We start from the raw sequence: 24,917 nt of genomic DNA on the forward strand, positions 1-24,917 counted from the left end.
GAAAGGTTATATCAATGTTAGGTAAGCACTGACCTCCACACGATGGCCTTGCTGCCACAGGCTTCATTTCTCCCTAAGCAGAAACAGCAAGAGGAATGTCGGCATCACCCACATTTATGAGTCCAGCTGAAGTTTAACCTTCAGTATTGTTTTTGAATACTGGATAATGCCCATGCTGCTTCTGTGCAGCTGTTCTCTTGTCACCGTTTACCTGACACAGTGTAGAGTAAGGCATCCACAGTTGAGAGTAAGGGCTGCTGCCCTTGCAAGGAGAGGAAGACACACTACCTAAAGCCTGAAAATTTATTATTATGACTTTCAGTTCTAAACAGCGTAAAAAACAAAATCACTAAAAAAAAAACATCTTGGGAACGAGCAAGTCCGGACTCCGGGATCATCCTAACTACAAGGGTTTTGCTGTGGGCTGACAGAACTGAAAGAATGGAGTTCAACGGATGATGTATCGTACATAAGGAACCTCGATGTCCTCTCCACTCTCACTGTTGCAGCACAGCTCAAACACAAGGGTCTTTACACGATGGCCCAGTTTTCGCTTTAACACACGGCTCAAAATCTCTGTCATCCTGAAAATCAGGAAAAGTAAGAGTTAAGAGGGAAGAATAAAAGCCAAGGTCGGGGCAGAGGAGGGGAAAAGAACAGGAAGAATGAGAAGCACACTGGGATGCTGAGAATCCTCTATAAGGCTTCCATCCCACCAGCCCAGAGGCTAACTCACGGCTGATCCAAGCATTCCTTGAGCTTGGTGGCTGGCATAAAGAAGGAATAGAGCATGGATACACCCTGGGACAGCATGGTGATCTCCAGCTTGTGCACTGCCTGCAAAGGTTAGGAGAGATGTGTGAGTGGTGACTGTGAGATGGGACAGTGGTCAGTCAAATGTACACTTACGGCGACTTCAAGGAGGACGGAGCCCTACCTTAAAGTAGTCTAGAAACTGCCTGAGGGTCATCTCCTCTCCGCTGGGTTGCAGTCCCTGTACGTCAAAGCGATCCCACAATGTCCACTTCTGATCATAGTACTGGAGGACAAATACACGTGCTAAGGAAGGGGCTAACCCAAGCGCTGTTAACATGTTACAACTGCACTAACCACTGCTCTATTGTCAAACACACCCTTGTAGCATCATCTAACTGTGATCAGGAAGTCTGAATCTTTGTAATGAAAAGGACACACACCCTAAGACCCTGCTTTCTCCCTCCCTCATAGATCCCCATCAAGTATTTTGCCAGCACCCTTCTTGCTCTTTTTCGGTTTTGTCGAAACAGAACCTCGCACTCTAGCAATATCTGGCCTGCCCCACAATCAGGTAGCCTGTGTAGTTGATGAACGGACCAAAGTACCCAAAATTTACCTCAGTGACATAACACCTCATCTCCTGTGAAGGTTAGACATACACACGCGAGCACACTCCCGCTTGCACACGCACACACAGTGCTCATGAACTCATCATCTCCCTGAATGGTAACGTCAACATTTCCTATATTCTTTGTAGGTCCCGCACCTGGTGATAAGTTGGAGCTAGGGGTGCAGAGAAGCTAAAGAAAGGCAGAGCCAAGTTGATGAAACTGTTTTTGTAAGACTCCAGTTGTCGGTGTCCCTGAACCACCTTGTACAGCTCCAGACACACAAGGCCAACTACAGCTGCTGTGGTGGTTGCAATGGCTGGGATGATCTTCCCCGCAATCAGCTTGCTCTGTAAGACAGACAGTGACCAACAGGGATTAGCTACTGTTTAAGAGAAAGCAGGGGGTCTACGGAAGACTCAAAGGAAGGAAAAACAGCTTGGGGCAAGGGTCAATGGCAGGTCACAGACTCCTATTACCTGATGCCGGTCTGCAGGGGAAATGCCGTAGTTTTCAGCCCGGAGGTTGGATGCTGCCACAATGAAATCCATGTGGAAGTTGCTGTCATCATCCTTTTGGGAGTGGAGAAGTAGGACAGTGAATGGCTACTGAGGAGACAACTGTCTCCTCCAGCCACGTGCAATGAATGCAATGACCACAAGAAGTAACTGTGCTGTGTCCTGCAGGTCTTGTTCAAAGCAAAGTTTTTTGGTTTTTGTTTTTTTTTTCTTTTTCTTAGAGTGAAATGTAATTGTGGCGTCTCTCTCTAGCTTTTCCTTCTTCAAATCCATTCTAACTATCCTCTTCCCTGCTTGCTCTCTTTAAAAATTATGGCCCCATCTTGGTATGTTTAAAGATAACACCTAAATAGAACCTGCTCAGTCTGTGAGCATTACTTGGATTCCATGATTTCAGGGATGACAACTCGGTACTGAATAAACGCTGGAAAAGAGGGTTTCTCCTACTCTCAGCCTTCCCTCGTTGCCTGCCGTTCTTTGTTTATGAGTGGGGCCCAATAACCGTGCCCTCCCACTCCCCGCTCAGGTATTCAGTGCCTCTAAGGACTCTCTTCAAACACACTCCTATAAGGGAGGCGGGTAGGCTAACTGCAGACCTTCACCTCTCCTTCTGCTCCTCCAAGTCCAGTCCCCGACTATCATCCACAGCTTTGCAGCAGAATACCTGAAGCAGCCTTCTGACCCCCACCTCCTATAGGCCTTCCCCTCCTCATCTCCCTCTCCACATCTAGATCTGAAATCCAGGAGGCCCTCTGGTCTACAGGGAACTATAGGCCTCTCTGGTCCAGGAAACAGGCAGCCTAAATTTAACCAAGTCCTCGTGTCTACCTCAGCTCCTGCAAATCAAAAATTGCAGTCTCAAACCTCGCTCTGTAACAGTCTACTTGTGGCAGCATTCCACACCCACTTCATCTCTATATGTCCTACTGCTCTTCCTCTCCCTACACCCCTAATGGGTTTGTTCTGTCCCCTAATTCCAGCAGGCGTTCCCTGAGAAACCACAGAGCAACCTAGGCAGGGACGTCGGAAAGGGAACTGCAGATCATCACTTCTGCCTCAACTCCTCCAAGTTCAATCCTCTGGTCTCCTCTCGAGCTCTTTAGCAGAGCTAAAGAGCTGTGGTCTCTCCTAACTGTGTGCTCTCGTAACAAGGGCAATGACTATTCAGCTCCTGGTGAAACACTCTGCTTTCCCTCCCTGCAGTAAAGCACAGTTATCACCCCAAGCCCATTCCAATCCTTAAGTCTCAGTTCGCCACACCTTGAAACACATTTTACCTGGAAAACCCAGTCCCACACCTATCAAGACTCCAGAAGATTTTCCTATAGGCCTCACACAGCCTCCACACTCTCCTATAAAATACCAGGGAGAAAGAGAAGCCTATGAACAAAACACCCACCCAGCACAGAGAAGCCTGGGTTTCAGCACCTTGTACACCTAGAATTACAACCCTCCCTATCACAAATGCCTGGAGATTAAAACAAAATCAGTACCATCTGCCTCCATTAAAGCCCACCAACCCCGATACAGCAGGCCCAGCATGTCCACAGCACAAGTAAAAGGTCTTAAAACAGCCTGTTTGAAATGATAAAGGTCCTTAAAGAGGAAATACATCAGACATAAACAAATAAATCTCCTAAAGTAATCTTGGAAGCTGCAAACAGTGGAAGGACACGAATAAAACAGTTCAAGACCTGAGAGCGAAAATACAATCAAAACAGAAAACCCCAACTGATGGAAACCTGGTAATGAAAAATCCAGGAACTTAAACAGAAAATACAGAGGGGACACAGAATACAGGAGGTGGAAGAGAGAATCTCGGGTGGTGAAGATACCATAGAATAAATGAAGCCCACATCAAAGAACATGCTATATCTAAAGAGCTCCTGACACAAAACATCCAGAAAATCCGGGGCACCAAGAAAAGACCACATCTAACAATAGTGGGAATAGAGGAAGGAGAAGAATCCCAGCTCAAAGGCCCAGGATAATTTTCAACAAAATCTCAGAAAAAAATTCCCTACCACAAACAAACAAAGAAACAAATGCCTATCACAGTACAAGAAGCATACAGAACACGAAATAGACTTGAACCAGAAAGAAAGTCCTCTCATCTCCTAATAATCAAAACGCTAAAATATACAGAACAAAGAAAGAATATTAAATGCAGCAAGGGGAAAAGACCAAGTACTAAAGAATGGCTGACTTATTAGACTTATACCTGACTTCTCAAGTCTCCACATGTGTTCGTTCCATGGTGATGGAAGCAGGGACTGTCTCTGTCATGGACTCAGTGGCTGGCTCTTTGATCACCTCCGCCTGAGGGAGAAGCAGCCTTACCAGACCATGGAGGTAGACAACGGAGCCAGTCCTGAGGAGACTTGATAGGCTGGGGTCAGGGGGGAAGGGAAGGAGGACCTCCCCTATCAGTAGACTTGAGGAGGAGCATGGGAAGAGATGAGGAGGAGAAAATGGGACCGGGAGGCAAAGTGGGAGGGGGCTAAAGCTGGGGTACACTATAATTAATAAAACATTAATTTAATGAATAAATATAATTGAAAACCTTTTTAAAGACCACTATTACCACTTAAATCACATGTTGACCTTCACACACTGACAGTGGGAGACTTCAATACCCCTATCACGCCAATGGACTGGTCATCCAGACAAAACCTAGACAGAGAAACGTTGGAGCTGACTGAAGTTAGAAACCAAACAGACTTAACAGATATCTACAGAACATTTCACCCGAACGCGTAAGAGCATACCTTCTTCTAAGACCCCCAAGGAGCCTTAAAAATTGACCATGTGGCCAGACACAAAGAAGTGTCAACAGGTCCAAGAAAATCAAAACAACACTGCACATATCATTTCTGATCACCGTAGATTAAAGCTAGAGATCAACAACAGAAACAACAGAAACCTTACAAACTCATAAAAACTGAGCAAGGCCCTACTGAATGAAAAACAGGTCAAGGCAGAAATTAGAAACAAAACACTTTCTAGCACTGAAGGAAAATGAATATACAGCATGCCCAAACTTAAGGAACACAAGGAAGGCCATTTGAGCAGGAAAGTTCAGAGCACTAAGAGCCTACATTAGAAAGCAAAACAAAAACAGAAAGAAAACTTAAAGAGACGTCATAGTGGCAACTTAGCAGAACACCTGAAAGCTCTAGAAGAAAACGAAGAGCTCACACCAACGATAAGAAATAATCAAACTCAGGGTTAAAAGAAATCAATGAAACAACAGTTCGTTAATGGGGAAAAATCATTAAAGATTGACCAGATCTTTTATAATTTAATTAAAGGGCAGAAAGAGAATATCCAAATTAACAAAAATCCTCAACAAAAAGAGGGCTATGATTACAGATGCAGAAGAAACCTAAAGAATCATAAGGACAATACTTTAAAAACCAGTACTCCAAAAGCCAGGAGCAGTGCTGTACACCTGTCATCCTCCATTCTGGGAGGCAGAGGCAGGGGGACCTCTGTGGGTTCGAGAGCAGCCTCGTCTACAAAGGGAGTCCAGGACAGCCAGGGCTACACAGAGAAGAAACCCTGTCTCGAAAAATCAAAACACAAACAAACAGATAGACAGACAGACAGACAAAACCCTGTACTCCACCAAACCGGAAAATAAAAAAAAAACTGGATAATTTGCTCCTCCATACTTTAGTAACACTTGCCAAAATTAAATAAAAATCAGATAAACAATTTTTAAAGACCTCTACCCTAGAGTGGAATAGAAGCAGCCTTTGAAAGTCTCCCAAACGAACAAAGTCTGGGGCCAGATATTTTAGCACAGGAGTTCACCAGACTTTTTGTTTTGTTTTGTGTTTGTTTTTATTTTTCGAGACAGGGCTTCACTGTGTAGCTTTAGCTGTGCTGGAAATGACTCTGTAGACCAGGCTGGCCTCGAACTCAGAGATCAACCTCCCTCTGCCACCCAAGTGCTGAGAGTAAAAGCATGCTCCACCACCACCACCACGGCTTTCAGAGAAGAGTTAATACCAATCCTCTACAAAAGACAATCAGAACTCTATTGCCCAAGTCCTTTGATGAGATCACAGTTACCCCTGATAATCAAACCACATAAAGACTGGAGGACAAAGAAAGAGAATTACAGACCAATTTCATTTGTGAACATTAATTCAAAGACAGTCAATAAACTGCTTGCAAACCTAATCCAAGAACACTTGGAAAACATCATCCACCATGACCAAGAAGCTTCAACCCAGCGATGCAGGGATGGTTCAATATGTAAAAAACAATAAAAGTGATTCACCATATAAACAAACCAAAATGAGAATATGGGGAGATATGGCTAAAATAATGGTGATGTGAGGGTATGCAGAAACCGAACAAAGTAGAAACTTCCTGAAAGCATTTACAGAAGGGGGTGGGGGCATGCAAGATAGAATGAAATCACCAAATGATGGGAGAGACAAAGTCCCCCCAACTGGCCACCTCTCGTCACAAAAAGAAGCTTCCAGGACTGGGATTGTGTTGTATCTGTCTGAGAAACTGGCCAAAGGGGTCCCAAGGGATCCCCAACTAACCCCAGCTGTTGCCAAGACTACAGGTTGCTCTTTTCAAGCTGACAGCTGAAGAAAAACATCTACACAACTCACTGAACATGGAAATGTCAAACTGGTACCTAGACAGAGCCCTCACCCCTACATTTCACTCTTTGGTACAGGAAGGTTCTCTGCATGCTATCAAAAGAGGAACATAAACATCAAGCCAGTCACAAAGCCTTCATCTACCATAGTGTCCTGCCTGCAACACATACTAGGTTAACACTGACACAAAGACTGGGGGGGTGGGGCAGGGAGGCCAAACGATGACTGACTTGACCTAAGACCCCACCACATGAGATGGAGCCATACCTGACACTGGGTGACTAAGAACCTGACAATAGATACTAAAGAGATGTAGTGAAGAGATCAAATGATACTGGTAAAAGCAAAAACAAAAACATAGTGAAAAATGATTCTTAATGACAGATATTCCACTACATTTATGAATCAATGTTGGTGTCTTATTACACCAACATCCAAAAATCTTCCTCCTTCAGCTGATAGGAACATAGAGACCCACAGCTGGATATTATGCAGAGAGTAAGAGATCTTGGAGCAGCCATCCCTCAATGGGACATCCACATGAAATCCCTCCTCTCTGAGCTCATGAAACCTATGGTAGAGGAGAGAACAGATACCACCAACCTCTTAAAGAAACACACACACACACACACACACACACACACACACACACAGACTTGTATGCACCTCCTAACTCACGATGCGCTGTCTAACCTCTCCCAAACAGGATGTCTGACCTGGAGTGGTTGATTATGCCCAGTGTCACTCCATCAGAGATGAGCTGGAAGAACTTGAGGAAGGGGAAGAATATGATCAACGTAATTTTACATTTGAGAAGTTGTTTTAGTAGAAATAAATAGTCTACTGGTGTTGCCTTTGTTCAGGTCTTGTTTGGGCAGCCACACTGGTGAAATGGAGGGAAGAGGAGCAGAGAGAGGGTAAGAGCAAGAAGGGATGCAGGACAACAACAAAACTAGGCCCTCTAAATCAACTGAGCGAATCTCATATAAACCCTGCACAGGTCCCCTGAGTAAGTATTATGGCTTTCACTTAGTGGGTCTCTGTTTCTTGTGCCTTCCCCTGGGCTCTTTTCCTCTGTCGGTGGTTTGTCTTATCCAGCTCTGAGGTGATAGTTGTTTTATCCTATGTTATTTTGTTGTATTTGTAAAAAAATAAAAAATAAAAAAAAAATTAAAAAAAAATTGATGAATGAGCAAAACCTTTAGGGTCAAGGTTAACAACCAATCTGTCATTTATACCTGCAGGGAACAGGAACATCACTTTTCTCCTGTGGAGTGACAATGGGTATATCAACCATATCAGAGCAGGTCTCCTGTTTAGGAATAGTGGAACAATACCTAGAGGACTGGACAGTCTGTGTGTGCTTTTATTTTGTTAAGAGTTTGGTGGAGAGAGAGAGATAATGCAGACAGTCCTGATGAGACCTGATAGGCGGGTCAGCTGGAAGGACAGGACGACCTGCCTATCAGTGGACTGGGGAAGCAGCATTGGCAGAGAAATGAAAGGAAAGGGTGTTTGGAGGGTGCGAGGGAGGGGGCCACAGCTGGGATACAAACTGAATAAATTGTAATCAATTTAAAAAATGAATTTTTAAAAAGGGTTTGCTGGGACTCTCGCTGTTCTCTCTCTTGAGTGGTGTCTTGTTTTCCTGGTTTTGGAAAGTCTTATTGTTGTACTACATTTCTGTTGTTTTAGAGACAAATCATGGAAGTTGTGGTTGGGAATGATCTAGAAGGACTTGGGGAAGGAGATGAATATAATCAAAGTACATCTAAATGGAAAAAATGTCTATTGGTGTTGCCTTTGCTCAGGTCTTGTTTTGGGAAACTTCACTGTCAATTCTAGGAGACACAATCTCAAAGCAGTAGTGTTTGTTTGTTTGTTTGTTTGTTTGTTGTTTTTAATCAAAGGATATTACATTTTTTAAAACTTGCCTTCCAGTGCAGGACAAGTACTGTAGATGAACATATGAAATACAGACCATTTGGGGTTTGTGGAAATCAAGCCAGGGACTGGGAACCTAGCCAATTCCCAGAATTAGTCAAGTAATGAATCTTAAAAAAGGAGATGTTACCACACCTTTCCTAAACCAGCCTAATTCTTAACGGCATTCAAGCTATTCATTCTTATACTCACAGATCTAACTCTCTCCCTTCATCAAAGCAACTACTCTTTGAAACAGATGGCGACCACTGCAGGCCAACAATGTTTGACCAAAGCCTACTGCTAGGGCTCTGTGCCTACCATGCTAGACGTCCCAAGTAGCCCACCATATACCTTCTCAAAGTCAATGGGGTACATCTTGAATCCACGCAGCTTGTCTGGAGTAGGAAGTGAAATCTTGAGGTTCTCCAGATGGCTGTTATCTGCACAAAGTGAAAGACACCACAATCTCTGGTGAACCCATTGCACTGTCCAAGGTGAAGTCAGGAGTGAGTGGGTGGTGTTCAGGTAAAAGTATTTGAAAAGGAAAGGTATCGTGGAAGATGGAAGAGAAGGAGAGGTGAGAAAACACTTCCCTGCCCAAGGGATACAGGGATGAGGAATACAAACACACAAACACCTGAAGAACCTAAGTGACAAAGATGAACACATCATACAAGCAAGCAGCATGTTCATAATAGATCAAGGGTGGAAGGAAATAAATTAGTTATACGGCAACAAATTAACAGAGAAATATTCACACAGGAGTCTAATAAAGCCGTGACACAGAGAGAAAATTGTAGGAGTACATTAATGCATAGCCATCACACTAAAAAAAAAAAAAATAGATGAGACAGAGAAACACCTGGTATGATTTTGCTTCTCTGTAGTTGTGCTAAGATGGTATAGGGAGTGGTCAAAAAGACTGAAACAAGAAAGTCGACAAATGTCTTCTGAAATGGGGAGGTGGTACAGGATGGTAGGAGCTGTTCGATGGGCATAGGATTTCAGTTTTGAAAGATGAAGATGACGGAGCTGGGAAAAAGTGATTCAGATAACTTCACATAAAGACAGACGTTAGTTAATGGAAAGAAAAGACAGGCAATCCTACAGGGAAGAGAAGCAGAGACTTAAATGAAGGAGGTGAAAGTCTGAAAAGGACATTGTTGGCCAAATACCAGAAGGAGACAACTACTACCTATGGGAAATTGAGTATCAACTGGGGAGATTGGGACAAGACAAGAGACTCTTCAGAGAGGTCAGAAGAGGAGATGGAGCATGACTCCAAGTGGGCTCCAAGTGTGGTGTGCTTCAAGCAAGACACAGAGTGGACACAAACACAGAGAAAAGTGTGAAGTAGATACCTGGGTGGGAAAAGAGACAACCTCTGTTACAAGACAAAGCAGCAGAAGGAGATGGCAGGGAGCATTCAGGTTTTGTTTGCAGGAAATGAATTCAAGAAGAAACAAGAAGGAGAATTCTGTAAAGTAATTCATATAAAGAAAGAATGAACCATTTACATAAACCCATACTGCAGAGAAAGGAGATACAGAAACTTGTTTTCCAAGTTTCTGCACCCTAAAGTACAGACTCAAAGAAGACAGGCTAGGAAAATCGCAGAAACACAGTGAAAAGCATGGCCAGTGGCAAACACCAGAGGGCAGGGAGGCTTACAGGGAGAGGAGACAGACACATGAACCCTGAGCTAACTGCGGAGCTTTCTCACCAACTGTGGCACTGATGCTCTGCAGCTCCTGCTCAGAAGCAGGGATCCTGATGCCAGACTTGGGAGAAAACTTGGGGACTGGCAGAGACTGTAGGAGTTTGGCCACAGCAGCACAGTCCTGGGATCCTCCTAGTCCGTATGTCTGGGCAAACAGGTTGGCAGCAGCCATCACATAATCCAGATGCAGGGGCTGAAAAGAAAGGCAGGGCAAAGGGTGAGGGTAGAGACAAACTCCCCACCCACCCACCGACCCACCCACCCACCGACCCAGGACAACTTTTACATTGGTTGTGTCAAAGGTGAGCGGATGTGGACAGCGTTTTGGTCCTGACCAAAAGAGTGCCCCAGAGCTCGTAACCTAGGAGAATGCAAAGGATGAAGAGGATGAGGGAGTAGGACACTCACACCATCCTCAGCTCATGAATCCCAGGCCCACCATTCTTGGAAATTCATGATGATCCCAACACACAACAAGACAAAACTTACCACTTTATATGAGGTACAAAACCGAAGGAATACTAAGAAATGCAAACTGATCCTTTCTAAACTCCCAAAAGAAATTACCATACCTATTTCACAGACGATGTTCATCAAGACATTACCCATGATGTGACCCAGTGCCAACCACAGTTGGGAACTGGGACCAGAGATTGCTGTATGTGCTTAACTAGAGAACTTTCTCACCTCTGACCACGGCCCTCATGTGACATCAGATGTGACTCAGCCCACAAGTACAGGAAGAAAGGAAACTAAACCCCTTGCTTGTCACACAGGGAGAAGGAAAACACAAGTGCTTGCCCAAAGTACTGGCCTAAACCCTGCCTTGGGGTGCCCATGGCAGTTAAGCTGCCTGGAAGAAGCCATGCATAGTCATGTATTGGACAGTAAGCATCCAATTTCCTGGAAATGTATTCAGCCCAATACACCCAGGGGGTAGAGAATACCTGGTCTGGAGGGAAGTTATGCAGCAACTGCTGGATGTTGTCAGAATACTGGGTGTGCCAGTGCCGGTAGGCCCAAGTCACACAGTCGGCCCAAGTACGTGGCCTCTGCAGGACCAGGCTGCGCTGTACAGCCTCCAGGACTTCCACAGGCTGGGTGCCTGCTAGCTGCAATGTTCGCTTCATGAATGTGGGGTCCCTGCCCAATGCAAACAGCTGGATTACTTCAGGGGCCTAAAAGTAAGGTTTCTAGACTAGCCTATTTCTCCATGGAAAAGGCGACCCTGACCACCTCCCAGCACCTCCACCAGCACCAGGCTCAATCGACCATCTAACTCATCTCCTCTGCCTGAGGCGAGCAGATAGCATACCTTTGTTGGTTGGCAAGACAGTGTCTGGGACTTACGTGATATATTGGTTAACGTTTTCTGCTGACTGCTTGAAGAGCCCTTCAAACTCATTGCGAGCCCACTACAGACAGAGCACACAAATGTCATGTGCTTGTCAGCAATGCCCAACAAAATAGCGTTCTAGACACATTAGTGACTACTAGTTAGTAGAGCTTGCTCTGGGTGAAGACAGCATTCAACCTCTTGAATGAGGGGACCCACCTTCTCCAGAGCTTTCAACACCAATCTTAACACCTGTGGCCATTCTTTGCAGCCACTTATGTTATGTGTGAGACCCTAGAAAGTTCATGGCAATACAGGTGTGATATGCTGGGATTTAAGAGAGAAAGACAAAAAAAAAAAAAAAAAAAAAGAACAACAACAACAACAACTCACATTAGAAGAAGAATGATCCACAAGCAGTTACTTAGGTTTGGGCAGAACAGTACCCATGACTCAACAGACACTGTCTACTCACCAAGGTTTCTGAGAGCTAGGACAAATTGCTGAAATGGCCTGAGACATCTATGTAGACACTGGACATACAGGTTCCGAATTCTAACTCTCACACACAATCCCCTGCTTTTATGACCCACTGCAGAAGAATAAACACCACTGCACACATCTGAATTTTAACTCTGTGATGTAACGATAGCATGAGCAGGCATCAAAGTTAGTGAATGAGTACATACCATACCACATGACTGACTACAATGGCAATCGCATACCCAACACTAAGCACTTTACCAAAGCTTATTGATAAGTGCTTTAATCACCCCCTGAGGTAGATATTACTTCAATGCACATTATCTCTGATAGGGATGCACATTTTTGCAGATAAGCAATCTGAGGATCTGGGAGGGAGCCTGCAAAGTACCTGAACACTGTCTAAACAAGTTTTCTGATTCTCTGTCTGCTGTGAAGACCCAGGGAACCATTCCATAACCTCTAGCAAGAAAATGGACATGGTGCCCTCAGCATTGGGTTTCTTCCAAACAGGGACACCCAGTCTCTTTGGGTGCTTTGGGGCCCGCACTGCTGTCTGGGACAGTTGATCCGTGTGCACAGGCAGGCATGGCTACACAACTCTACCGTACTCACCTAAAAACAAAAAAGTCATGAAATTTGCAGGCAAATAGATGAAACCAGGAGAGATCATCCTGAGTGAGGTAACCCAGAAACAGAAAGACAGGCATGGTCAACACTCACTAATAAGTGGATTCAGCCGTGTAATATATAGGACAACCATCTACAGACCTAAAGAAGCCAAACACCAAGAAGGACCCTAGGGAGGATGCTTAAATCGCGTTCAGAATGCCAAACAGGATAGACACCAGTGGAAGAAAGGAAACAGGATGGGAGTCTACAATAGAGGGTCCTCTGAAAGAATCCACTCAATGGAGGAATGAAGCAGATGCCAATTTTGGGCAGAACAGAGGGTGTCTTAGAGAGAAAGAGAGGTAGGATTACAGGGACATGGGGGGTGGTGGGAATGGACAGGAGCACCACACAGAGACCTAAAAACTCAAAGATCTGCGCCCAGGGGTTCCTGCAGAGACTAATGCACCATGGAGAGGGCCTAGACCCCCTGCTCAGATGTGGCCAACTGACAGCTCAGTCTCCCTGTGGATCCCTGAGTGAGTGGAGCAGAGACTGCCCCTATCATGAACTCAGTCGAATGCTCTCTGATTACTCGCCCCTGGTGATGTAGCCTTGTCAGGCCACAGAGGAAGAGGATCCAAGCAGTCCTGATGAGACTTTACAGGCTATGGACAGGTGGCAATAGTGGAGAACTCCCCCTTTCAGTGGACTAGGGGAAGAGGGGAAAGGCGAGGGAGGGTTAGACTTGGGGGGACTGAATAGGGGGCTTCCACTGGGATACATAATGGATAAATTATGAAGAAAAATATAAAAATTAAAAGAAATAGGACATGATAATGCAGCTGGACCTTTCCACAGCCTACTCCTTCCTGATCGCCAACTCCTTAGCACAGCCTCAGTGGTACTACACTGAGCCTATGACCAAACAGAAACAAAAACATCCTCTCAGCCCTGGGCTCTGGGTTTGGTTTCCACTGGACAGCATTCAAGTGTAGTCAAGTACATAATCTTGTGAGCCATCTGGCTCTGTCCAGCCAGATGGCTCACAAGATTATGTACTTGACTACACAGGCAGAAAGGGACTGTTAGTCTGTTAAACACTGACTAACCAGCTGTTTAACAGACTTTGGGTAAGCGTTAAACAAACCAAAAATGCACTCACTATCAAAGGTAATTTTTCTAAATTACCTGCAGAGTCAACATTAGCTGGTTTGTGTAGCAGAAAGCATTGTTTATACAGGCCGTTCTCACTCTTCAGATCATGTCCAATGACCTTCCTGTACCTCTTTCAAAAATGAAAAGCTTAAGGTTCTTTAATTTTTGAACTTGAGATAGTTTTTTCACACAATATATTTTTATTGTATTTTTGACTTCTGCCAAGGCCTCCGAGACTCCCTCCCTGCCTAACCAAGAAAACACAATAAAAGTAAAAACCCAGAGAAGTAAAGGGACAGAAACCCATTTGCAAGAGAAGAAATACCAAAACAGAAGCGAGCAAGAAAAACAAGAAGGCCATGTGGCCACCTACTCCTAGGCATGGGGCCTACCCTGAAATGTGCTTGATAGACCCAGTAACAGTCCATTGTAGACAACGATTTTTCCCTTTCTGAGCAGGTTTCACTCTTCCTGCTCAGAGGCAGGACTGTGTGTGGACTTCTTCTTTGTGCTGGGATTTTGCTTGGTTTGAACTTGTGCAATCTTGCGAGTGCTGTCAACAGAGGTGGAGGACACCAAAGGAACCACACCTGCTAGATATACATCACCTATGGGCTAATACAGGTAAGTAAGACCTCAGAGACTGTGACAGCACACCCAGGATGTGCAAAAAGGTAGAGTTCTTTTTAAATGAAAGGATTCACTGACAGGTTCTCTGGCAGTAGGTATACAGCCACAGGATGTATTCCAGACACAGAAACACACAGGAAACTGTAATCTGCAGCACGAGACAGAAAAAGGCGGAATGACTTAACCCTTCCAAGCCTCCCATTTCTCCCAAAGATGTTCACCTGCAGGGTGTGCTCAATGGCATTGGGGAAGTTCTTCAGTGTGCAGATAGGGATATATTTCTCAGGTGGGTCCTGGCTAGAGCTGTAAGATTCTGTCAAGAAGGGAACAACCACCTGCACGTTGCCCTTGGTGCCCAGTGTGCCTGATTCCAGCAGAGGCTTACGGTAGTACACACAACGGCAGTCCATGTACAAACCTTCGGCGAGATGGGGAGAAATGGAAGATAAGCAGCAAGAATGTTTGGATACGGTAGGACCACAGGCCAGCCTGGTCTACAGAGTGAGTTACAGGACAGCCCAGGCTACACAGAGAAACTCAGTCTCAAAACCCCAAGACAAGGCAGCAACACAAGCAACACACACACACACACACACACACACACACTACCCTGCTCTTGTCCTCATAAAGCTGCAAACTTACGGGCATCCACATTGTCCAGGGCATTGGCCACACCATCAATGTTTTGGAAGAAGTCATCATCATACACGTGTTCTGTCTCAGGGCCTACTCGATTCTGGTGGCTGAACACCGTGATGTGTGGGTTTATGTTTCGCACTGCTGCAGCAGCAGTCTCAGACTTTAACTTCTGGGTGAGAATATGGAAAAAGGAGCTGATTCCCATATACCCACAAAACAAAATGTCACACAGATATCCTGAGATTTATCTCCAGAAGGGCAAAAGAAGGCTCAAGGTGAACCAGGCTCCAATCGTGTCAGCCCCAAGGGATACTTCAAAGGAGATTACGGACCACAGGATGCTCTTTTATGACAGCTATATTCTCAGATCTCTATGGCTTAAGGATTATAAAGGAAGTTTGGGACCACAGAATATTTTGAGTCTTGTGAAATAGGTATTTCCTTAGCTTGTACATTCTCTGAGTCTCTCTCTCCCCCTCTCTCTGGGTGTGTGTTTACACTTGAATGCAAGTGTCCTCAAGTCAGAAGGTGAGTAGAAAGAAAAACTGAAACAAGACACGAGGTCAGAATGAGCTAATAGCTACTGTATTTTCAGTTAATGGCATCAGGAGTAACCCAAATAGAAACACAGACAGAGTGAGTTATGTTCTACTTCTCCAACAGCTCCTCTGGTTCCACTTTCACTTGTGGCCTCCTCCACTTGGACTCTCTAATCTTTAAATACCACACAGCCCAATATCATCTTTCCTCAGGCTACTGCAAACCTGGCGCGGTCAACTGTTTGCTTTCATACCCTGTTTCATCACGGAAATGCCAATTTCCCTACGAGAAAATTCTTCCTAAGCACTGAACACCAGCACCCCCGGTATTTCCAAAAGCTAACTTCTCTGTTTCTACTTCTCTTACACACGTCTGGCATCCTAACATTAACCATACGCCACATATTCATAAGACATATTCATATTCATAGGACAGTCTCCAAAAGAGCCTCTTGGGATTTAGGTCATATGAACCACAACTTCCCATGTTAGAATTTTAAGCAGAATATTTAAAAGCACTAATAAGCATTTATCGTGAAAACACTTCCAGCATAGAATTCCTGAGGAGTCACAGCATATTCAGATTTTTCTAAGTATGTTTCAGGTGATGTCCTCTCTTCTGACACCTATTGTTTGTTGGTTTCTTTGGTCGGTTGGTTTTGGAGACAGGTCTCTCTCTGTGTAGCCCTGACTGTCCTGGAATTCACTCTGTTACAGCAGGCCAGTGTCTGCCTCCCGAGTGCTGGCATTAAAGGCGTGTACACCGCCACACCACACCTGAAAATACAGCTATATTTTTATATCCATGGCACTCCTACATCTGTTTTTAGGTGCAGCTTTAAAAAAGTTTATGAAGGAGAGCGGGGAAAACAGAGTATTCTCTTGAAGTGTTTTATTTTGTTTTAAAGATTCTGTTTTAGTTTTTGTTTAGTGCATGTTAACCATGACAGGCTATCTTTTGCTTCTTGTATTTGCTGTGCAGCCCAGGCTTGTCCTAATTTCTGGCTTCAGCCTCCCACTTACGGCAGTCTTTCCTAGAGACTGCAAAAGCTGCAATAGCTAACTCTGATTTGATTTTTTGTTGTTGTTGTTGTTGTTATTTTTGTTTGTTTGTTTTAGTTACCACAGACTAGTCATCTGGAAAACAGCTTCACTGAACTAACAAAGGCTCCCAGAAAGTATGGAAGAAACTTGTCCTTTCCACTGGCAGAACGAGCTGGGTGAGGGAAGACAAACAGTATTCAATACCACTTAAGTAATCTCTGAGTCGTGTAGACTCAGTGTTACAGAGAGAGGAGATCAAAATGCACTCAGGAAGTTTCTCCCTTGTTCCAAACCTTCCCATCACAGAGGGCCACGAACATTCCTTACCTCAGTTTTCTAAATCAAGAGTCTAGAATGCTTAGTGTGAAATGAAGCCAAGGAAAGGTGGACTATGAGCAAGTCGAGGTCGTACTGACCTGTACGGAATCCACAATCATGCCTCTATTAACCCACTTCTCACAATGTCACATCTGCCTTGAAGAAACATCCAAGCTTGGGTGGAGAGGGAAAACCAGGCAAAGGAAGGAATAGGACAGGAAATAACATCAACTGAACTCGTTCCAGAATGACTGAAATACAGGAAGGAAGTAAAGAAAAGGGCAGAAACTAAAGAAAGCAGAAACGTGTAAACCACTTGGATCAGAATCAAAGAGATGAGAGAAAGACATGCCATCCCATCCCATCCCATCCCATCCCATCCCACTCACGGTGACATCCCAGGGACGGAAGAGAAACTGACGGTTCAGGTTTGACTTCTCAATGGTGTCCATATCTGTAACTGTGATTTCTCCATCCTCTCCACAGCCAAGGCCAATCATGGCAAAGTTCTTGAGCAGCTCACAACTGATGGCACCTGCACCCACCTAAAAGTTGGTAAACAGTCTGATCTGAGTGAATAATGGTGGCACACGGTAAGCCACTCCTTATTCCCGTAAGAAAACAACAAGAGAACACAAGACTGTGCAGTACCAAACGTTCAAGGCACAGGGCTGGAAAACTCCTCTGCGTGACTGAGGGAGGAGGAGGAGGAAACACAGAATCATGTAGCCTTTCCTTGACCAACCAAAACACAGAAGAGGTGATGTGATCAGGACATGAAAACCAAAAGATCCCTCCCCAAAAAGGATCAGGGTGAGAGAGATGCTGGAGAGGGTGGAGGGAAGCCATTAGTGTCAACTACCAGGAAGTACTTCTGCTTGCCAAGCTTCTCTTGTAGGTCTGATCCAAACACAGCCACTTGCCCATCGTAACGGTTCTGACGCTGGATTTATGTGGATGAATAGAGACTGGTTACAGAGAGCCTTCCCTCAAGAGGTTCCCAAAGTTTCCCTTTGTTCCCAACAACCTACCGGCACGCACTTTTCTTCCATGAAGGCCACTCTGTGCTCTGGGAGACATTCAAGGGCATCAAAGTACAGCCACTGCCTAATGGGCATAAACTTTCCAGAACAAGCCTGGGGAAGGAGTGCTGTCAGTAGCCAAACTGGAAGTGACAGGGACTGAAAGGCAGTCATGGAATCGGATGCACACAGCAGTCCATACCCTTTCCCACTCATGCTAACCTTCATGACCTCCTGGGCAGCCAAGCCACCAATGAAGGCATTCATGGGTGCCAGATCCCCAGCAGCTACATAAGACAACTTCCGGATGAGGTCTATGTCCAGGCAATCCTGCTGAACTGCTGGCAAAGCTTGAGCATTCACAGCTTGTGCTAAGGTCACCACTTCTGCAGCATCCTCCTGGTCGGACCCAGAGAGAATCCATCATGCCCTACTGGAGGTAAAACAGGCACAGGGAATAGACAAATCTGGGGTTCCTGGCTGGCTTCCCACTCACTTACCTCATTATGGGGTCGAGGCGGCCTGCTGTGTTGAGTACAGAACTGATGCAGGGCCTGGAAGCCAATGTGCAGCTGAGCAGGGCGACAACACTTAGCAAAATCTGTTACCACAAAATCTGGCTCTGCCAAGGAGGCAAGTAGGGGTTTCTGTAGACGATGGAGCATTGACACCAGATGTGAACAACCTACAAATCTCCAAAGCACTCCTTCATGCACCCATGGCCCCTCCCCAACTACTCACAAAACTGATCTTCCGAGATACTTTCACTTGACTGACAATGCCTCCACGGATGTACTCAGAGAAGCTGGTGGTATCACAGATACTAAAGGTATAGGGACCTGAAAGATGAAAAAGATGGAGAGGACTGCCAGCCCATGCAGTGCCCATCTGCTGTCCTAAGACCAAGTACAAAAACCAAGCCTAAGACACAGCAGCCTTTTTTTTATTTTATTATTTTTATTTTTATTTTTTTATTTATTTCAAGCATGCTGTACTCAAGACATGGAAAAGAAAACAAAACACTCCCAAAGTCACAGGAGTATACAAGTCTTATCCCAGCACTTCAGAAGTCACCTCAAGGGGATTCAGAGTACAAAAACAGCCAGTTCAAAGTGTGCACATAGCAGGCAGAATACAACAAACTCACTAATACCATGAAAGGAAAGTACCACCAAGTCTGGCTTCTGTTTCAAGTTCTGTCCAAGATTTAGTTCAGTGGTTGAGAGTGCTTCCTGCTCCACAAAGACAGGAGTTTGGTTAATTTCCAGCACCTACCCCATACAGCTCACAACTGTCTGTAGCTCTCACTGCAGGGCATCCCGGAACACATACACACACAAATTCAAAACAAGAGAAAAAAAAAATCTACTTGTCCCTCTCCCAAGCTTTATGTACTACCTCTGTAAAGACACAAGCCACAGGGCCTAACTTTTCTTACAGGGGTTCTGGGGGATCAAACTCTCCAGAACACTTACACAAACCAAGAACTTTACCAACTATACCAATGTTCACCATAGTGAGAACTGCTATACCAATGTTCTCTACGCTAGACTATGTTTCAATGTTAGTTAGGGAATAACAAGAAAAAAAAATGTGTTCATGTTCAAAAACAAGGAATTTTTCTTCCGTTATTTCTTGATTTGGAGACAAGGGTTCACATAGCCCAAGATGGCCTATTGCTCTATAACTAAGGCTGACCTTCAACTCCTAATCCTTCTGAATCCACCTCCTCAGTGCCAGAATTACAGGTGCATGACGTCATCCACAGTGGTACAGAGTTTCCCTTTCTTACGAATCATTTCTATGAGCAGGGACCCTGGGGTGGAGGGCTACATACAAAACAACTTTTAAGAGTCTTCACAGTCCTTTCCATCACTGCTCAGTTTCCGCCATGAAGAAAGGCTTCCTATAAGCATCACCTCGAGTACTCAGAATCACACTCATCCAGGTCTGGACAATACAAAGGAGTTGAGGCCCAAGGTTAAGAAGATTAATCCAGAATAAAGTTCAGCATGCCAGTACAACTGGAGCCAGCATCAAAGATGTAAGACTCACGAGTATCTTGCATCTATCAAACAGTATCAAACACCACGCGTCTCTTGACGGTGGTTGTTGACACACCTCACTTCATTTAGGTTCCCCAAGTTTCTTAACCTATTCCCTCTACAGAAGCTTTATTAGTCTCACAAGTCTTTGCTGGGATGCACTGAATGTGGCTAACTGCATACACAAATTTCTGTACTATAGATTCTTAACATCACGACCATACAAGCCTTCAGAAACTTTCTCAGTGAAGCAGGTTCGATGACTGAGATGTGAGCCCTCAGGACTCCTCTGCCCCTGACGCCCACTGAAGCTGCAGTGGTCACCTGTGTGCCATCCGGACTGCACAACGTGGCTATTCTAAATTCAGACTCGGCACCAACACTTAGAGAGGCAATGCTCTTGCAAACTGAGCAGTCTTTCCAGAACCCAGCTTACTGATCTTACCTCACAGAAAGGACGTAGTCGCCTAGTCCTTTCATAGCTTAAGGAGAAAATTAAGCTGTCTAAACTACAACCAATAGAGGGAAAAGTCAAGAGGGAATAAACCAACAGCCAAAAGGGAATAAACCCACAGTCACTGGGCTGTTTAACAATAAGCAATGCACTTCACACACACAGGCACACACACACAGGCACGCATACTCCCCCACACACACACACAGAATGAGAGATGATGCAGTGGGGATGGAGAGACACAAGTTAAAAGGCTCTGTTTCATCAGGGCATGGTGGCTCATGGCTTTACTCCCAGCACTCAGGAGGCAGAGGCAAGTGGACTCTTCTGAGACCACTTTTACAAGTTGCAGAGTGACCTCTTGGCTCCTCAGACAGCCAATATCACAGAGCCATTCTTCCCTTTATTCTTTGCTATCACTTCTCACCCTCCTTCCCCAGGCTTGCCGTACCCAGAACTTTGATCTCTATGGGACCAATGCCATTCAGTTCACTCATGCCCTGAACTTCTGTGAAAGAGACAAAGTCGCCACTCTCAAATCCGTGCCGTGATTCCTCCAAACAGGTGACAAGCCCTGGATTTTCCTGGTTGAGGAAAGAAAAAAGAGTTAGCTTTAAGCCTAGCACAGTGTGGCATGCTTACAGTAGTACCACCACCGTGGAAGCTGAGGCAGAACCCCAACCTGAATTCAAAGCTAGTCTTAAGTACGTTCCTGAGAACATCTCAAAGGCAGACGCAAAAACCAGCACGACCCACAAACAAACAAAAACACAAAAAACACCAAGGATTTACAGTCAAGCACAGGTTGCCAGCAGGTAAGGGCAACTACTAGTTAGAGGTGCTTGATTTACCTCGGGGATAGGCTGCTCACCTAATTAGTGGGCAGATCCCACATTCAACAGTCAGACAGAGGTAGGGGAAGAAAAAAAAAGGGGAGGGGGGACAGGAAAATAAGAAAAAAAAATGAGGGAGTAAGAAAGGAAAAGAAAACATCAAGAACACAGAAAGATGAGAAAGGAAGGAGTGCAGGCTGCAGAAAGAACGGGGAGAAGCAGAGAACAAGAAAAGGAGAGGAAAGAGGAAGAACAACTGCTGTCTACCTCTGACTGAGATCCTATGCAGCTGGCCTCCTTACCTTGGTGATCATTGCAACCATGGCGCTGAGTGGCTGTTCCCCATTTGAATCAGTGAGAATCATTTCCTCTCCAAAGTCACAGAACAGTTGTCTAGGGAGGGAGGCGACAGGCGTGGTGCTTTGGACCAAGCACAGGGCCTTCCAGCACTTTAAGGTACTGGAACAGATCCTACACCCCTCAGACCACTCAAGAGAAATAAAAAAGCATTTCAAATCTGGTTGGTGGAGGAGAACATGAAGGTTTGGGGGACTCTTCGCCTAGCTGGCAGAAGTTAGACAACAAAGAGGCAAGCACTCACCCCACCAGGCCCCGAGTGTCTGCTACCACCAGCTTGATTCCATGGCTATGGCAGAATTCACCCACCTGCAGCTGATATTCCAAAGGAGCACTGGTAAGAACCACCACCTGTAAAGACCAAGAGACTCACGCTCTTACAAGGGCTCGGGAATTATGTATGCAGGTGCTGTGCTTCAGATGTCACTGTAACACAGCCCCCTTCTACAAAAGAATCTGCCCCTCTGGGGAGCTCTAAGTGCCACCTACCCCACCTCATTTTCCAGGACAAAAAACCAGTCATACTGCCACAGCCGAAATGACAGCAAAGATGAAAGAATAAGGCAGGAGGCAGGAGGGTACCTGAAAACCAGTAAGGAAGCTCCCATTTAAGGGTCCAGTGTAGGCGTGCACAGGCACGTAACTGTTGAGTTCGGCAAGGCGCGGCTGGGATATCTCAGCTCGGTTTTTGCCAATATCTTCTTCACGCAGGTAGAACTATAAAGTCGGTGTGGAAAGATAGGACTGAAACATATGCAGTGCACATGCTGGCGCCTAGGCAAGGAGAAACAAAAAGAGATACCTGGGAAGACAGATCAGCCCACTGGGCAGTACCCTGGTCATGGAGAGTGACAGCCTTAACCCCACCAAGGATGATATTTTTGGCAATTTCCACACCCAGGCCCTGCAGGCCTGATATCAGCACACTGGAAGCCTGGAGATGCTTCATCGCCTCATGACCTAGCACATACCTGTCAACAAAGAACTCTAGGTTACAGTTTGGCCCACTCTGTGCCTCCTCCCAATCTCCACTTCCCATCCTGGACACCACTCACAGCTGACGAGAGTAAAGGCTTTCATCTATGTCCATTTCCTTGTTTTTCGACATTGCCTGAAGACGAGCACAGAGTTCCAGCGGAGATAAAATGGTAATGGAACTTAAGATATATGAAAAGACAGTGGTGCTTTACCACTCCCTCCTCTTGTTTCCATCTTGACAGGAGCCACATACTCACCTTGGTTGGCCCTGGGGGTATTTCACACAAAGTAGAATAGGCAGGAGACCAATTAGAATCCAGCTTAGAGTCTGGCCCAGACACTCTTGTGACTCCCGGACATCTGAAGAAACAGGAAACATATCACAGCTGAGGTACATGTGTGGCAGGGACTTTCTGCTGGTATCCTTTCATAGAGGTTGACACCAGCACTGCTATCTTAAGAGATACCGTAGGCCAAACGGCCAGCATCTAAGCAGTAGATATTCTGACAGTTCACATTCCAAAAAATCCAGTGCGTAGACACTGGTTACACCTGAATTCTGCCTGGGCTTCTCCAAACAATAAAACTGAATCCCACTTTTGAGAGTAGAGGTCAGTTAGCGGCCCCAGGAAAGTTCATGAGGCCAATGCACACTTTCAAGGGAACGTTAAGAATTTCTAAGGCTCTGGCACAATTTTTTTGTAATAGGTTGGCTCTAAATGCCCACAGTTTCTATTTTGTGTCTTTAATCTTTAGTAGTTTTATCAGGAAGGTACTAAGGGTAACCTGAAGAGGGTGCTGAGACCTTTAAAACTGGAGGCTATTCCACAAAAAGTACATGCACCACATTTCTTCAATACAATGTGCAGTTTTAAGGCCGGGTGATCACGAGAGACAAATAAGATAGTAAAAGCCAGATGCTGGGTCTAATTGTGCACTTACATAAAACATCTGCTCTGAGGACTCTCTCCAGAGTCACATGTAGACTCTAGCTCTCTAAATAGGTGCAAAAGGAATCTTACTGAAACTGTTAGGCTGGATCTGTTGGGTAGGTGACTTGGACAGTGATTCAAGCCCACCTGATTCCCTTCTCCTTTCTAGAGCTTCCAGGGGAATCCAGGAATTGTTTCTGAAGGAAAAAAATTGAGCAACTCCTAGGGCAACTGAGTGCCAAACGGACTGTGCAGGCATCTGACCTCTTTCAGAATGCAGGAACACAACGCAGAGTTCCGGACTTTTGGGTTTATTTCCACCCGAATTAAATTAACTTTACCACTTAAGGTAAATGAGGCTGGAATGTCACAACCAGTTCTTCTCAGGTGACCAAACACATTTCTGGCCTTTAGAGGAGCATCTGATACCGGTGCACTAGATACCCAAAACAACAAGGCACATTTTATAAAATACTAAGTCTTGTGCAGGATGAAGTTGTGAAAGTGAAGCCTAAGACTGTTTGAAAGACTGTGTTTTAGTTTGACTATCCGAGGCCCCAGATTCTATGTACGGGCAAAAAGCTGAAAAAGAAAAGGAAGGTAGGGAGGGACGGAGGGAGGGAGGGAGGGAGGGACGGACGGAGGGAGGGACGGACAGACGGAGGGAGAGACGGATGGATGGAGGGAGGGAGGGACGGACGGAGGGAGGCACAGAGGAAGGGAAAGAAAGAAGGAAGGAAGGAAGGAAGGAAGGAAGGAAGGAAGGAAGGAAGGAAAGGAAGAAAGAAAGAAAGAAAGAGAGAGAAGAAAGAAAAAAGAAAAAAAAGGACAGGACCACCTCCAGTCCGCAGACACTAATACCAGGATAAGGAAATGGAACTGTGCTATGCAAATGGCTCTGCTTCCCTACTTTCTAATTAGCTCCAAAGGCGAAAGCTCAACTGTCTGTGCCCTGGTCCGCCCAAGGGCTCCCGAGGCCTCTACGACCGACCGAGGTACAGACTGTTACCAATGCTGGCGCCTGACTGCGGTCCCTGCCACTCTCTTAGTCCTTCCTCTTCCCGGAGACTCGGCTCCAAACCGTTGCTGCCTCCACTTTGAGGTCCCCGGCCAGCAGCGGGTTGAGGAGCACCTTCCACACAACGGGCACGTCCTTCTCCTGGGCCAGGAAACAAGATGGTGCCTGCCCAGCCGGAAGAGAGAAACGTGGTCCACGCCCAGTCACGAATCATTTATGACGTAGTCAGATGCCAGAAATGAATATGCAAGAGGAAGGCGGAGTGAATGCCGTCCGGTTTCCAAGCCTGAGCTCTCTGAGACAATGCAGCAACAAACAGAAAGGGTGAATGCTCCTCCTGGAAGCGTCACATGAAATTAAAGGGAA

General features: G+C 45.5%; 1 protein-coding gene across 1 annotated transcript; it reads right to left on the reverse strand.

The window, feature by feature from the left end:
• Window positions 1-448: 448 nt before the first annotated feature.
• Window positions 449-22,936, reverse strand: LOC132651891 (ubiquitin-like modifier-activating enzyme 1 Y). The gene is made up of 25 exons (XM_060376843.1): window positions 22,859-22,936; window positions 22,679-22,734; window positions 22,426-22,594; window positions 22,206-22,340; window positions 21,868-21,974; window positions 21,569-21,659; window positions 20,885-21,017; window positions 18,676-18,773; window positions 18,435-18,581; window positions 18,157-18,333; window positions 17,944-18,048; window positions 17,775-17,855; window positions 17,302-17,457; window positions 15,015-15,180; window positions 14,594-14,790; window positions 11,504-11,568; window positions 11,101-11,296; window positions 10,440-10,514; window positions 10,157-10,346; window positions 8,785-8,873; window positions 1,844-1,936; window positions 1,523-1,714; window positions 938-1,039; window positions 737-837; window positions 449-584 (listed from the first exon to the last, which is right to left on the reverse strand). Exons 2-25 carry the CDS (start codon window positions 22,729-22,731, stop codon window positions 449-451), a joined length of 3,054 nt encoding a protein of 1,017 aa, XP_060232826.1. The 5' UTR covers window positions 22,732-22,734; window positions 22,859-22,936.
• Window positions 22,937-24,917: the final 1,981 nt, after the last annotated feature.

Source organism: Meriones unguiculatus, assembly GCF_030254825.1.
Source record: "Meriones unguiculatus strain TT.TT164.6M chromosome Y unlocalized genomic scaffold, Bangor_MerUng_6.1 ChrY_unordered_Scaffold_35, whole genome shotgun sequence".
Lineage (NCBI taxonomy): Eukaryota > Metazoa > Chordata > Mammalia > Rodentia > Muridae > Meriones > Meriones unguiculatus.

Bases quoted from the DNA above. Each gene is read 5' to 3' on its own strand.
- LOC132651891 (XM_060376843.1), bottom strand. From the start codon at position 22,731: ATGTCGAAAAACAAGGAAATGGACATAGATGAAAGCCTTTACTCTCGT. The intron at 17,856-17,943 runs GTAGGTTGTTGG...ACATAAATCCAG, and splicing joins TGGAAGAAAAGTGCGTGCCG to CGTCAGAACCGTTACGATGG. The intron at 838-937 runs GTAGGGCTCCGT...TAACCTTTGCAG, and splicing joins AGTTTCTAGACTACTTTAAG to GCAGTGCACAAGCTGGAGAT.